Here is a 14,444-nt window from a genome sequence, read left to right as displayed (position 1 = left end):
AGAGCATGGCAGAAGCTGACCAGTTCTTTTGTGAGGCCAGGGTTTTGCTCTGGGAGAATCTGAGAATAAGAGGAGGGAGATGTTCCAGGAGAACACCTCTCTCGTGGTCCTTTTTGCTGCATTGCCCATGCCAGGGCTCGACAAACTCTGGCCTCTGTGCCAAATCCAGCTTACTTGCCTGCTTTCATATGATCTTGCAAGCTAAAAAATGGTTTTTATGTTTTTAAATGTTTAGAGAAAAACAAAAGACGAGTATTTCGTGGAACATGAAAATTATACGAAATCATAATCCATTGTGCATGATAAAGTCTTATTGCACAGTTATATGAATTATTTTGCATGTCATCTGTGACAGCTTTCAGTCTAACATTGAGCATCGAGCAGTTGAGACACAGACCTTATGGCCCACAAGTCCTAAAATATTTACCCTTTGACCTTTTAGCCAAGAAGTTTGCCAAACCATAGCTTATACTGTATAGTGCTAGTTTTCAAACATTTTGGTCTCAGGACATCCTTACAAATTATTTAGGATCTCAAAGACCTATAGTTTTTATGAGTTATATCTATAAATCTGAACTGGATTTAAAATTAAAACTGAGGAATTATTAAATACTTATTTTTTTGTTCATTTAAAAATAACCAATCCATCACATATTCACAAGAAAAACATACTTTAAAGAAAAATAGCTATAACTTATAAATAAAAAAAATTGTGTTTTTCTTACATTTTTGGAAATACCTTTAATGTCTGGCTTCATAAAAGACAGCTGAATTCTTTTATCTACCTCTGCATTCAATCTATGGCAATATATGACGACTCTCAAAAACTCCACTATACTGAGAGAATAATGGTGGAAAAGTCAAATATGTCTTAGAATCATTATGAAATGAATGTCACAGATCTCCTGAAAAATGCCAGGGCACCCCTGGGACACCACGTTGGTAGTAATCACCGCCGTACAGTATTTTATAACACTTGTCTTCTTGAGGATAAAGAAATGATAAGTGTTCTAAATCCTTTGCTGGTGACGATGGCAACATGATCACAATTCCTTGCAGGCATGCTCCCTGTGATCTCCACTAAAGAGCTTTCCAACTTTGAGCTCACCCTCAGTCCTGATGGCTCAAGAGTTGGAAACCACCAGTGCTCCAACCTTCTGGATTACACTGAAGTGAAGACTCACCATGGTTTCTTAACTGATGCTACAAAAAATCCAGAAGTAATTGGAGAGACGCATCCCTACCAGTACAGCTCATCTATCAGAGGCACGAGTACATTACGCTTCTATCGAAACCTGAACCTAGAGGCCTGTTTGTGGGAGTTTGTTAGCTACTATGACATGTCAGAACTTCTCACTGACTGTGGAGGCACCATCGGGACCGATGGACAGGTAGGAAAACCAGCTGGTTTTGTTCAGGTATCCAGATGTGGACTAAATCCCAACTCCGGTCTTCCATCTTGGTGGTGAGGGTCATTAGGCACAGGAGGGAACTGGCATGCGTGGTATGAAAATTCATGTTTATTTCTGGAAGAAGGTGTCAAAATTTAGACACATTTTTTTAGCAGTGGGCCCATAACATCTTTGTATCGAAAGGTCACTATATAATTGTTGCCGTAAACTCCAAATCTACTCTGATATTATAAAAATCTAAATACTAATTTTTCTTCAAAGTATACATTATCATTTATTGTGTATATGTATAGATGTCTACTATGTGTCATAAACTATCTAAAGTGAGGATTTATAATCCTTAGAGTCAGACCAATTTTTCTCTCTCCTTTTCTTATACTTCCACCTTCTTTCTCTCCTTTTATCCCCTTTTCTCCTCCCTAGTTTCTTCCCCATTCCCTCCCAGTATGCTTCATTTCTCCATCACTAACATAGTCAAAAGTATTTTCATTAAAAGCTTATTGTTATTTTCTCTCTAGAGTTACTGACTCCTCTTCATACTACACAGACATTTACATATAAAATACACAACACTACACATACACACACAAAATCCCCACCCCTCTTATCATCATCAAAGTTGTCAAAATGATAAGGAAGCAAGGTCTCCATTAGCAGTTCTGATAGAGAATCTAAAATATGTTGGGTGTAGTTGAGAAGTGTAATGACTGTTTGAACTAAAAGCCATGCTCTGTCCTACCTGGACTAAACAAAGAGTTCCTATAGGTTGGCTTACACATTAGAGTGTTGAATGGTACCCAGATATATCACGTCTTTCAGGATTTAACCAGGGTGAGGCCGATCTTGTCAGTGCTATATCCCTGTGGTGGTAGAGTATAAAACAAGTGGTAGCATAAGAACGGGAGATAATAACTGAGTATCAGTTTAACCCCATGGCAGAAGTGTGAAACCTGACACGTTCAGCTGATGCTGATGCAGAATGGGCAGCCATTCATTCCGTCTGGGGACCACTGGACTCCAAGGGAATGAGACATTATCTCCGTCTCCTCTAAAAGCAGCAAAATACTCAGAAATTTGCACGCATTAGTAAAAATCCCCAAACAGCAATAGGAAGACAGTGTGGAAGGGTGGGAAGGGCTTGAGTATTAGAATCCAGCAAATGCAGACCTAAATTTGGATCCCAGGACCCTGAGATCATGACCGGAGCTGAAGGCAGACGCTTAACTGACTGAGCCACCCAGGCGTCTCGGTTCTAGTTCTTTCTTACCATTCACTTTGTACCATGGGGCTTTTCTGTGGCTCTCATCTAGTCTCTAGTCTGTTTTCGCCCTCGAAAATGTTTTCCATCTTCTCTGCAAAATGGCAGCACTTTCTGATCTTTTATATCTGCAAGCTAGACAGCCTTGTCTAACGAAAACCCTGCACTTGCCCTCGGAAGTCCTATCCTATTACATCTGCTCCCTCCCCCAGTGTCTTAAGGGCATTTTGAATACAAATCCTGTCCCTCTAATGTGTGCATCTCTCTGACCAAATCTTACCATAAAATGCTCAGCTGAACTGACGATACTTTGCTGCGTGTGTATTTTCTTAAATTACTGGTCCTCTATTTAATTGTTTAACTTGAGTACTTTTCCTTCCCATTATCGCTGCCAGCTCAGAAAGTCACTGCCCTTCTTCTGTGGCTGAGCTGCCAGGGGCTCTGCTCCATTAGGTGAAAACGAGCAACTGCAGGTTTTTCAGTTAAGATTTACCCGCCTGAAAGGCTCCTGTTACAATAACACTAGGAATATAAGCGTTATCCCGTCCAATTCTTAACGAATTTGTGTTACCTTCTTGATTTTTTGCTTTTGCATTGTTGCAAATAAATTTAATAGCATCACCGCGATGATCAACATACATAGAGATGACCAGATTCAGTGTAAATCATTGACATTTCAGGAGCTTGTTATAAAATTTTAAAAGCCTCAGTGTGAACTCAACATTAATACAGTCTAATAAGACGTGTTGCTCACGCTTAGAGTGGAGCTCAGAGATGGTCATCTCCTTTTCCCCTACTTGGTTCCTTGGGCTTCAAACTTTTACTTCTCCCCTAGCTCTTGATATTCTCCTAAATCCCCATCTCCCCCCAACACACACATTACTTAAATATAGGCGAGGAGGAAGAAAATATAAATTAAAGTGGAAGAAATATAATTCTTTCAGATATTTCCTTAATGCTCCCCATTAGTTTTGGATTCTAGAGAAGAAGAGAAAATACCTAATTGTACCAATGATAAGAATAATGATTATAATAGTAATAGCTAACAATTATTTAATGTTGTACTGTGTGCCCTCCATTCTTCTAAATACTTTACATATTTCTACAAATTCTGTCCTCACAAGAACATTATGAAATAACTATGAGTTTCCCCCCCCCCCTTTTAGAGATGAGGAGGCTGAAGCAAAGAGAATTCAAATAATGTGCCCAAATTCAATTCGCTTGTAAGGCTGTGCTCTTCACCACATCATGATTCTTATCTGGATATTTAATTGAGTGAATTAAATGTCATTTGATTGGGTGAAGGTGAGGAATGGATTTGGTCACAGATACAACTGCAGGAAAGGCAAATGAACTTGTCTGTCGTTCTCGGGACAGTAATGCTGCCCAACGGGTCATGAACATGTCTGCCAGATTACACCTACACCCGTGCTGATAAAATTATGCAAGTCTGTGCCTTCATGACAGGGGTCCACAGACTCAGCTGAGTACCAGCAGATCAGATCGAAATGAAAACATATTTCATGAGGCTACACCTGAAGGAAAACAAACTGAATACTTGAACAGATTCTGCTTTAGGGTTTCATAAGAGTTTTGCAAACTTTCATATTTCCGAATTTAGGATGGGAAAATGGGGAAAAGTAAAGGTAAACCATCAATATGGGCTGTCTTCATGGCAGCTTTGTGGTTGTGTTGCCCACTCTGCTGGACCACAGATCCTGAAGGAAGCCAGTGCTGCCCCCAGTCTGTTTCTCCTCTGCCAAGAACGCACGCCCCCAGCCAAGTATTTAATAGACGTGACTTTTCTCTCTTCTAGTCCTTTTCTAGACTTGGCACCTTAGCTCAAGATGATCACTGTGCAAACAAATTTTACTCACTGGTAATTGCTTCCCCCAGGAACAACATGATGAACTGACTTTTTTTTCTTTGTGTGTTTTTAGTGGCTAAAGCTACTTCTACAAAACATTGGCAAGTCCCTGCATTTCTCTTTGTGATTGAAAAGCTGTTTCTAACACCCTCTGAGAAAGATTCTCTACCTTCCCTAACCTCCCACATTCAGATTATTTAACTTATAAGACAGAGTTGCCAAACTGAAGGAATCATCTGAAATATCCAAGATAGTTCTCTATTCATAGCAGATGAAGTTTTATTAAGTTTTATGCAGTTTGACTACAGCTAGCTTTAGCTGATATCAAGAGTATTTCTGCTTTTCTCACCGTATTCATTACACCTTCGTTCATTAAAGAAATATGAACTGAACACCTACTCTGTGCCAGGGACTATCCCAGGCCCCTGGTGAGGACACCAGACACAGAGCTTACACTCCCAACAAAGTAGAGCTCTAAGAGTCAATCCTCATTCTTATAAAAATTAAGAATTTTATTTGCCGAGAAAAAGAAACACGGACTTTTCTAATCTTCAATGCTAACATCATTTTTAATAGTTTCTAAAATATAAAAGCAGATGAATAACAGGAAAAGAAAAATAGAGATTAATTAAAAAATGATACTGCTCCATTGTTTTGTGTGACAAAACAGTGTTCTGTAAATAAAAATTTAAATTGTTTTGGTGTACAATCAAAAGCACTTGTGCTGCAAAATAATCATTAAAGTTAAACCAAGTTTTTAAAAACTATTGGATATTTTTGGTGGCGACTTTTCTCTTGAAAACAACTTCTTATACAAATGAACGCCCTCAATTCATTCCACTTTTCAGGAGCCTGGCTATTGGTCTTGTGAGGTCAGAATCTTAGCTCTTACCTTGTTGGGTAAACACCAACTGATAACATCCTTCAAGGAGAATAAATAAGCTACAGAAATGCAACCCCAAGTAAGTTTGCACTGAAAACATCAAATTGTAATTTACTTATGAGAAGACATGATTTTCCATGATTCTGGAAAAGTAAATGTGTTTTTTCCTAGTTGCTTGGTTTGAGGAATAATTTTTCTTCCTTGTTACTGTGTGTTGGGATTTAGAAACATGGAACTTTAGGGCAAGAATATACTTTAGAAGTCATCTCTTTCCATCCCAGTATTTTACGCTTAGTACTTGGACTTACTCTTTTACACATGTATGTTACTCTAAATCTTTTTACAAGAAATAAGAAGAATCCAAAATGTGTAGCTTACCTGGAGCACGTTACTTCTTAGTTTGTCAACTTTGTCAATTATTTTTTTTAATAATGTGGTTTCTTTGTTTTTTTTTAAGATTTTATTTATTTATTTGAGACAGAAGAGAGAGAGCACAAGTGGGGAGGAGAGGCAGATGGAGAGGAAGAAGAGACTCCCTGCTGAGCAGGGAGCCTGACACAGGGCTTGATCCTAGGACATCCCAGGACCCTGAGATCATGACCTGAGCTGAAGACAGATGCTTAACTGACTGAGCCACCCAAGCTCCCTGGTTTCTTTGTTTTTTAAGTAATGATAGCACAGTGGAAAGCTGGGGAACTAAAAAAATGTAAAAAAAAAAAAATCTTATTCCACTATCACTGTGCACATACAGATTTTTTAGTGTTTTCCAATGTACATACACATTTTTTAATAGTAGCAGTGTAATGTTAATTTATACCATCTTGTATACTGCTTTTTAACTTAACATTGTGAGCATTTTCTCATGACAAAGAAAATTCTTTAGATACATGACTTTTGATGGCTACATAATATTTTACCTTGTGTGTCATCATAACTTACTTAGCCATTCTTCTATTGTTGGTCATTTAGATAATTTCTAATTCTATTATTGTAAATATCCCATAGGGTTGTCCTTAATACTAAAGAATTTGTGGACCAGTATTGACCCTACCTCATTCCAGGGTCTCCCTTGTGCATCCCCATAGGCCTTTAGAAAGGCTTGTAATTGGACAGAAGCCAAGGTCTCTTTCTTCCAAGTGTTCCTGGATGTGTAGGCTGCTATTACTGCTAATCCCTTGGCTAAGGATTCTAACTTGTTAAAACAGTGTTCTCCACTGAGTAGCTAAGTCCATGCTTTACTGAGACTTCAAGCTATTGAGATTTATGAGCCTTCTTTACACATTCACAAACACCACCATCTTGATGATGTAGACATATTTCTGGAAACAAGAGGAGCAACAGAAATTTCAATCAGTGGGAAATCCGTACCAGTGGTAGCCCTCAGATAATATTTTAACAGCTCTAGTCCAATTTTCAATCTTTGAAGTGAGCACAAACCACATATCCCACATAAAGGAGGGTAGATATTGGATTATAACATATTTTAAAATGATTACTGTTTTCAACCTCTGTGGTCCAATTAAAGACCTTGGGTAGAAGAGTCTAATCAGTGCTGCCCAATATGGTAAGCACTAGCCATGTGTGGTTATTGAGCGTTCAAAATTGAGATGTGTTGTTCCTGTAAAATACAAACCAGATTTCAAAGACTTAGTAGCAAAAAAAAAAAAAAGTCTCAAAAATTACTTTATACTGACTGCATATTAAAATGTAATATGTTTGATATATTGGATTAAGTATTCTTAAAATTAGTTTCACATGTTTCTCTTTACTTTTTGAAGTATGGCTGCTAGAAAAATTTTTAATTACATGTGTGGCTCACATTATATTTTCATTGAATAGTTCTGGTCTACATACTTGGGTGTTAGCACTGATTGTACTGAATAATCTTGGGCAAGCTAATTGACTTCTTCACGGCTTAAGTTCAACACACGTAGAATATGGCCTTGCTCAAATGAAAGTTGCAAAGGAACAAAGTAAATCTAGGTAGTTTTCATTAGTGCATGTGTATACTGCCAACTTCTATAAGAAACAGTGCATATATATACTGCTTATTTCAATAAAGCAATATGTAATTTGGATAGCTTAAGCTGGATGCCCAAATGAGTGAAGAATTCACTCCACTGGGATTTATCTCAACACTAGTCCCCACCTTAGGCAATATTCCGTGTATAATTTCTCTTTTAGCATATTCATTTTCCTCCTTATTCTTCCCTTCTCCTACTATCTGACACAGCCCAGCAGAAGTGCTTTTGTGTCTTCAGCTGCCAATACCTCCCCAAATATATACTTGTTGCCCGTTACTAGCCACTTAGTACCAACAGTAGTAGTAGTAGAAATTTATACCAGTGTTACCTTTGCCAGAAAACTTGCATTTTATGCTTTCCCTTTAAATTTGGAATTTAAAGGCTCACTTGGTTTTGTTGAAGACACTTCAAATGTCTGTAAGGACATGTAAACTCCTGTGTCATGTCATGGTTGCTTTAAGAGCAGTGTACCAGATTTAACATCTATTTCTTTTAGTATAAACAAATCCCTTAAAAAGTCCTGTGATTCAGGCTGAAAGAAAATTAAGTGCTCATTAAGATGATATCCAGAAGTTAGATTGACGGCACTGCATTCTTCAATTTTACAAGAATGAACAGGTAGGCGACCTGGATGATTGATATTGTTCCATTGGCACCAGTTACTCTAGACAGAAGTTCCAAGCAGACAAAGAAGCCCTGGCCATGGTGAACAAGAAAATGCAATAAGATACTGATTCCATGTCCAGAAATGGTCAAGCTCTAGGTTGCCACAAGAATCAAATGAAAGAAAATAAAAATTAGTCAGGGAGCTTTGTGCCAAGTAACTCATTCATAAGAAGTGAGTATTAATAGTTCTGTCCAAAATAGCACACTCAGTAACATTTGATAGATAGAGTATAATGTTGGCAAAAATCATCAGCACCTAGACAGTTTAATTGGAAAGTCATTCCTAAAGCCTAATTTTTAAAAGATGATGGTTTATTAAAATCACAGGATGAAATATTAATCTTAATTTCCAGTGGCATATACATTGGCTTGATCACTCTTCTTTACACTGTTAAAATTGCACTACAAGATCAAGTTCTCACTGAGTGCAATAATATTGACCCTTAACAAATATTATCTCAAAGAACTTTGGTTCCAAGGCCCCTCTTCTGCTGGCTGTGTTAGCAGATGATGGGGAGTGCTAGTTCCTACACAGCTAGGAATTAAATAATTTGCTTGGATGATGGTTTTCTTTTTATATATTTTAGTTGGCGATTCAGGTCATCATTTTTTTGTGATTTAAGGAGTTTATTTTTTTACTCTATGACAAAGTGATACATTATTGTTATCATTCTTTATATTATTCACTAACACATGTGTATGATCCCTGTTGCCAGCTCAATGTGGAAAGAGAATTGGAATGGTATTAGAAAGCCCAACTGGAACTTCTAATGAGTATGATCTGACCTAAGTCCATCTCCTCTTGTGTAGAAGATAGTTATATTTGCCCAGCTCTTCTGCAGAGCTATTTTGAGAATTAAGTATGATAAAGTTGGTTAGGTGATCCTAGGACTGCCCTCAGCTTTGTTTGGAATGTGATGAGGTGTGATAGAGTAGAAAAGCACAGGCCAAAGGCTGGGTTCTAATATTGGCAGGGCCTTTCAGAAAGCTTAAAGAATTCTGTGAGAAATTTGCTTTATTTCTTTGAACCTTAATTTTCCTCTTTTTCCTTTTCTATGCATCATCTATCCATCCATCCATCCATCCATCCATCCATCCATCCATCCACACATACAACCATCCATCCATCCACACATACAACCATCCACCCATACATATAAATATAATTATGGGGGAGAGTAAAAATATTAAATAGCTTTTATTGTGAACATAGGGGCTCAATAAATGAATATTAGTTTATCCTCCACTATTCCTAACTCTCCTACAAAATACCTGAGGAAGAAAAGTATAAAATTCAAAGCAAGTCACTTCATTTCAACTAAAAATTAATTTTGCGACATATTAAGTATTACATGTCATTACTCAACATGTTTGCTTCTAGATCTTTCTTTCTTTCTTCTATATTCCTTTATGTAATAATTTGAAAGTACCTTATAGCAGTGTTATTCATAATAGCTCGGGACAGAAAGTAACCCAAATGTCCATCAACTGACGAACAGATAAATATGTGTTGCATATGCATGCCATGGGATGTTATTCAGAAATAAAAGTATTGAAATGTGCAGCAACACGGAAGCACCTTGAAAACATAAGTGAAAGAAGCCTGTCACAAAAGACCACGTACTGTATGACTCCATATATATGGAATATCCAGAACTGGCAAATACATGGAGACAGAATATAGGCTAGTGGCTACCAGGGGAAGGGAGGAGGAAGGAATGAAGGCGTGACTTCTAATGGGTTTGGAATGTCCTTTGGAGGTGATGAAAGTGTCCTAAAATTGATTGTGGTCAAAGTTACACCTCTCCCTGAATACATTAAATACTGTTGGTTTGTCCACTTTAATCAACTGAATTATATGGTATGTGAATTATATCTTAATAAAGCTTTTATGAAACAAAAAGGACTGTGTAGGTATAATATATGCTCAAAACAATGCAGTTTCCTTTCACGATTGCTGCCGCGTATCCTTTGTTGCAAAGGAAGGTAATGGTAACGACTAGTCAATTCTCCAAAATTAAGTGAGGGGGCAATAGTATAAATGCTGTCACTTCCTTTCCTTAACGGCCACTCAAAATCTCTAGTTGAGTGAAAGGAGAAAGTGGCTTGTACAAAGTTAGGCTCGTCTAGTTAACACTGAATCATGTTGACAGATAATTTTATTGTTTTAGGTCTTAAATCTAGTGCAGTCCTATGTGACCCTTCGAGTGCCTCTGTATGTTTCCTACGTGTTCCATTCCCCGGTTGGGGTAGGAGGCTGGCAACATTTTGACTTGAAGTCAGAGCTCCGCCTGACTTTTGTGTATGACACTGCCATCTTGTGGAATGATGGAATCGGCAGCCCACCAGAAGCCGAACTCCAAGGTGGGTTAATAATTCGGATGAGTTTCCTCATCTATCTGAATTACTTGGGATTTTTTTTTTACTGTAGCTAAAAATAATAAAAGCGACTTTCAATAGATTTTATTTTTATAATCAGTATTTTAAAACTATTTCATTTTGTCATGGAAGAACTAACAAAACCGTATCAGTGCCTCAAACTGCATAACATGTGACTGTTAAATATATTGTATACATTTCATGGGTATTTAACCCTTACAGTCCATTTTAGGCGATTCATCATGTATGCGTTACGCAACACAGTCCATGCGTTTCCTAGATTCTAGAAAACCTATGGAGGCAGTTCCAATTGAAAATAAGAAATGAACCCAAGAGAAAAATTTATGTTTTTTTTTGTTTCTGAAAATGAGATAGATCCTGGATTCTAGTTCTGGCTTCCACCACTAACTAGCTGTGTGATCTTGAACATACTACTTAACCTTTGTGGCACTCAGTTTCTTCTCAAAGGTAGAACAGACTTCTAATATTCTTTTTATTTTAAAATTCTATTATTCTGCAATATTTTAGCAGAATGTCTTGGAACAGTGGTGGTAAGTACAGCTAACTGCTCTGCCCATAAGCATGTGCCAAACTTTGTTTCAATCTCCCTATCAGAATAATAATTCAAAGTCCACAGGCATAAAGCTAATTTACCTATCCGTACAATGAATACTGTTTCTTTTCAGGCACATGCTACTGTTTGGGTTCCATGCCTATCTGAGCATCGTGCCTGCATTCCTTTTTATGAGCCAGAGAGGGAAAGTACTATTAACAGTGCACCAAATTTGCTATCTTATACAGATTAAGATCGCCTTAAAGCTGTGTGAAAGGCAATATGATCACCCTGAGTGATCATCCCAGATTATTTTATATTTCAATGTTTTAGTTACATATCTTGCCTTAGAAAATATATATTTAAGGAAATTTTAATGTGAATCCAGTTGTGGCTCTCAAGTTCTACGTAAGGATCTCATGGTTCCTTCTTATCTCTGGAACCAACTTTGGTCAAACTGCTAAAAGTTTTGGAAAACCTCCAGAGTTTGTATTAAGTCTATAAAACTTGGAATCATTCTGGAGAACACAAACCCACTTCCACGTTCAGATCTTTAAAACTTGACAATTTTACTGTGTCTCTCCCAATTTACAGCTTCATTTATGTAGACTAATGCTTTTAGGGGAAAAAGAAATCTTGGCCTATTGTACTCAATCTGTCTATTTCTCTTTCATATTGACTTCACTTGTGTTACCTGATTCCATTTTGCCTCCCTTCTTGACACCTTTTCTTGTTAGAAAACAGAGCAAAACAAACAAACAAAACACTTCTGCTTCTCTTATCACTCAGAATTCTTCTGATAACAGCTTTTGGCTAGAATGCTTAAAGATGAGAGTATCCAAATTCAAATTGGGAAGAAATCCTGCACGTAAGGAGTCCCTGGTCACCAATATTTCCACTCTTGTGCACTATCCCATGTAGGTTCTCTCTACCCAACAAGCATGCGCATCGGTGAAGAGGGGCGCTTGGTGGTGAACTTCAAGACCGAGGCTCAGTTCCACGGTTTGTTCGTGCTGTCCCATCCCGGTAAGCCCTGTTATCCACCAGGAGCCACTCCCTGCACCACAGGACACAGATTTCCCATAACCCACGCTGCCTGAGGAGCTTCGAAACCCTTAACTTCAAGTGAATTGTCCACGTGACTTATCTGCAGGAGGGCTTGATAATCGTTCAGCTACATCTCAGAAGCTACAAAATCGTCGTTACCGACTCAGACTTCTAGAGAAAATACAAAATGATGAAAATAAATTTAAACAAAAACTCTACTGAGTTCATTTTAAGTGGTGTTTTCTTTAGATAAAGAGCATAGCAACCACAATCCCCTTCTCTACCTCCATTCTTGTTGCATAAAAAGTTGAATTTTAAGTCGTTTGTTCAGCAAGCACTTCTCTGTTCGCAACTCTTTTCTGGATACTGTAAGAAACCTTTATAATAGAGCCAGAAGTGGTACTGCACTATGATACTTATATTTCAAACGTGTTAACTAATTATCTTTAATAAAGATTGGCTGTGTCATTTTACTATGAGGCGCTGTGCTTTGAATACCAATAAGGAAGCAGTCACTCAAGTCCAGTGTCCAGGCTTTTTTTAAATATAAAGGATATTTCATCAGAAATAGTTTTTTATTTGACTCTCCATATCACTAAATTGGTTTTGCATTATTTTGCCCATTTACCAACTATTGTCAGATTGGGCGGGGAACATAGTTCACTTGATGTCTTCTCCCGCCTTCCTTTTTCTGGGTTTGCGCTCCAAATAAGGAGAGAATAGGGCCAAAATTCAGAAGAGAAAGAGGGTTCATTGTATTTTTATGAGGCTGAGCTACAAGAACTGCCAACCCAAAAAGAATCATTTTGCTTTATAGTACTTGACAGTTCTGGAAAATAAGGATTTCTTGGTCTTTAAAGGTCCTTTGCACATGTCTACCTTTCTAATAAACTGAATCTTTGTTTATACACAATTGCAGGCAATCTAATTAAAATTAGATTCCATTTATAAATTGGTTTTGCCCAGCTCTGTGGATGCTAAGAGACTAAAGCTCAGCTCATAGCTTCGGCGCACAATAAATGCATTCACATCAGCTTTTATTACACTGCTGTGCCTTCCCTGGAAAGTAGCCCTGAACTATTTGAGCATTTCTACACAATTATCTTTTCACAGAATCATAGAGTGGAAAAAGCACTGAATTAGGAATCAGAAGGCACACATCCTAGCTGTGTGATCTTGGGAGAGTCACTATAATCAGTCTCAGCCCACATTCTCTGGGGGGGTGTGTGTGGGGGGGGGGGAATGAGGCTAATTATACCAACATTGGGGCTTTGAAGGCTTAGTATTAAGAATAAAAGCAAGCAATGCACAGTCAGGTGCTTTGAAAACTCTAAGCTGTCATGCACTCTTAAAACCACTCTACCATTATTCTTATTGGCACTTTTCTAGCATCCTTCACGAGCTCAATGATCGTGTCAGCTGACCATCCAGGCCTGACCTTCTCCCTGCGCCTCCTAAGGAGTGAGCCGACCTATAACCAGCCGGTGCAGCAATGGAGCTTTGTGTCTGACTTTGCAGTAAGTGACTCGGGCTCTTAATTTTCCTTTTCCGTGGCCTGGGACAACACCTCAGATTCTTAAATGAAAAACATAAATGTCCTCCCTTCTCCTTAAAGGTACGTGACTATTCGGGGACTTACACAGTGAAACTCCTGCCTTGCACCACTCCGTCGCATCAAGAGTACCGCCTGCCAGTCACCTGCAACCCCCGGGAGCCTGTCACCTTTGACCTTGACATACGGTTCCAACAGGTGCATCTCTTGCAGTTATTTTCCCCGGACTTCTCCAATTCCACTTCATTAAGGTCGTGGCTTACTTGTATCAGAAAAAAAAAGAGAGAGAGAGAGAGAAAGAAAGAAAAAAAATTCACACCATGACTTAAATTCTCACATGCTGAGAAAAAAGGAAGTCAGACAGGAGGGAAGCAAGAGAAGAAGGAAGGAGGAAAGAACTGCCCTTTATCTATCGTTGGTTCAGGATATAAAATCCAGAGTTTAAGAGTACGCAAGGGTTGTTCTTTTTCTTACGTGATCGTGTCTCCTCCTGGAGTGTGCTGCCTTGGAGATTTGAGGATCTTTCCCTAGAGTTCTTCTGCATGTCTTTGTCTCGTTCTTGATCTTCAAGGAAAATAAAATCCTGTAGTTCTTGCCATCTCAAAGTACCTAATTGCCATTATATAGTAAAAGAAACATGATGGCACTTTTTGTCCAAGGACGAAGACTAAGTGTTGGCTTTGCACTGAGCATGATATGTATAAGTCCCATAAAACACTCTGTGAAACCAAAGGAAAAGAGCTCAAGTAATGCTATTTAGTCCCAATCAAACCATTTCACCTCGCCAGTTTTGCCTTATCGCG

At 38.2% G+C, this 14,444-nt stretch overlaps 1 protein-coding gene across 1 annotated transcript in view; it reads left to right on the top strand.

The window, feature by feature from the left end:
- Window positions 1-14,444, top strand: part of FREM2 (FRAS1 related extracellular matrix 2) — a 163,185-nt gene that overhangs the window by 139,036 nt on the left and 9,705 nt on the right. Inside the window, exons 16-20 of the mRNA XM_032403116.1 lie at window positions 1,060-1,391; window positions 10,282-10,474; window positions 11,964-12,068; window positions 13,479-13,606; window positions 13,705-13,839. Of these exons, the coding sequence (XP_032259007.1) occupies window positions 1,060-1,391; window positions 10,282-10,474; window positions 11,964-12,068; window positions 13,479-13,606; window positions 13,705-13,839 (893 nt within the window). The remainder of the gene's footprint in view (window positions 1-1,059; window positions 1,392-10,281; window positions 10,475-11,963; window positions 12,069-13,478; window positions 13,607-13,704; window positions 13,840-14,444) is intronic.

This window comes from Phoca vitulina, unplaced genomic scaffold, assembly GCF_004348235.1.
Source record: "Phoca vitulina isolate PV1807 unplaced genomic scaffold, GSC_HSeal_1.0 scaffold5, whole genome shotgun sequence".
Classification (NCBI taxonomy): Eukaryota; Metazoa; Chordata; class Mammalia; order Carnivora; family Phocidae; genus Phoca; species Phoca vitulina.
Note: the sequence above shows the minus strand (reverse complement) of the source record. Positions and strands in the feature narration are given on the sequence as shown.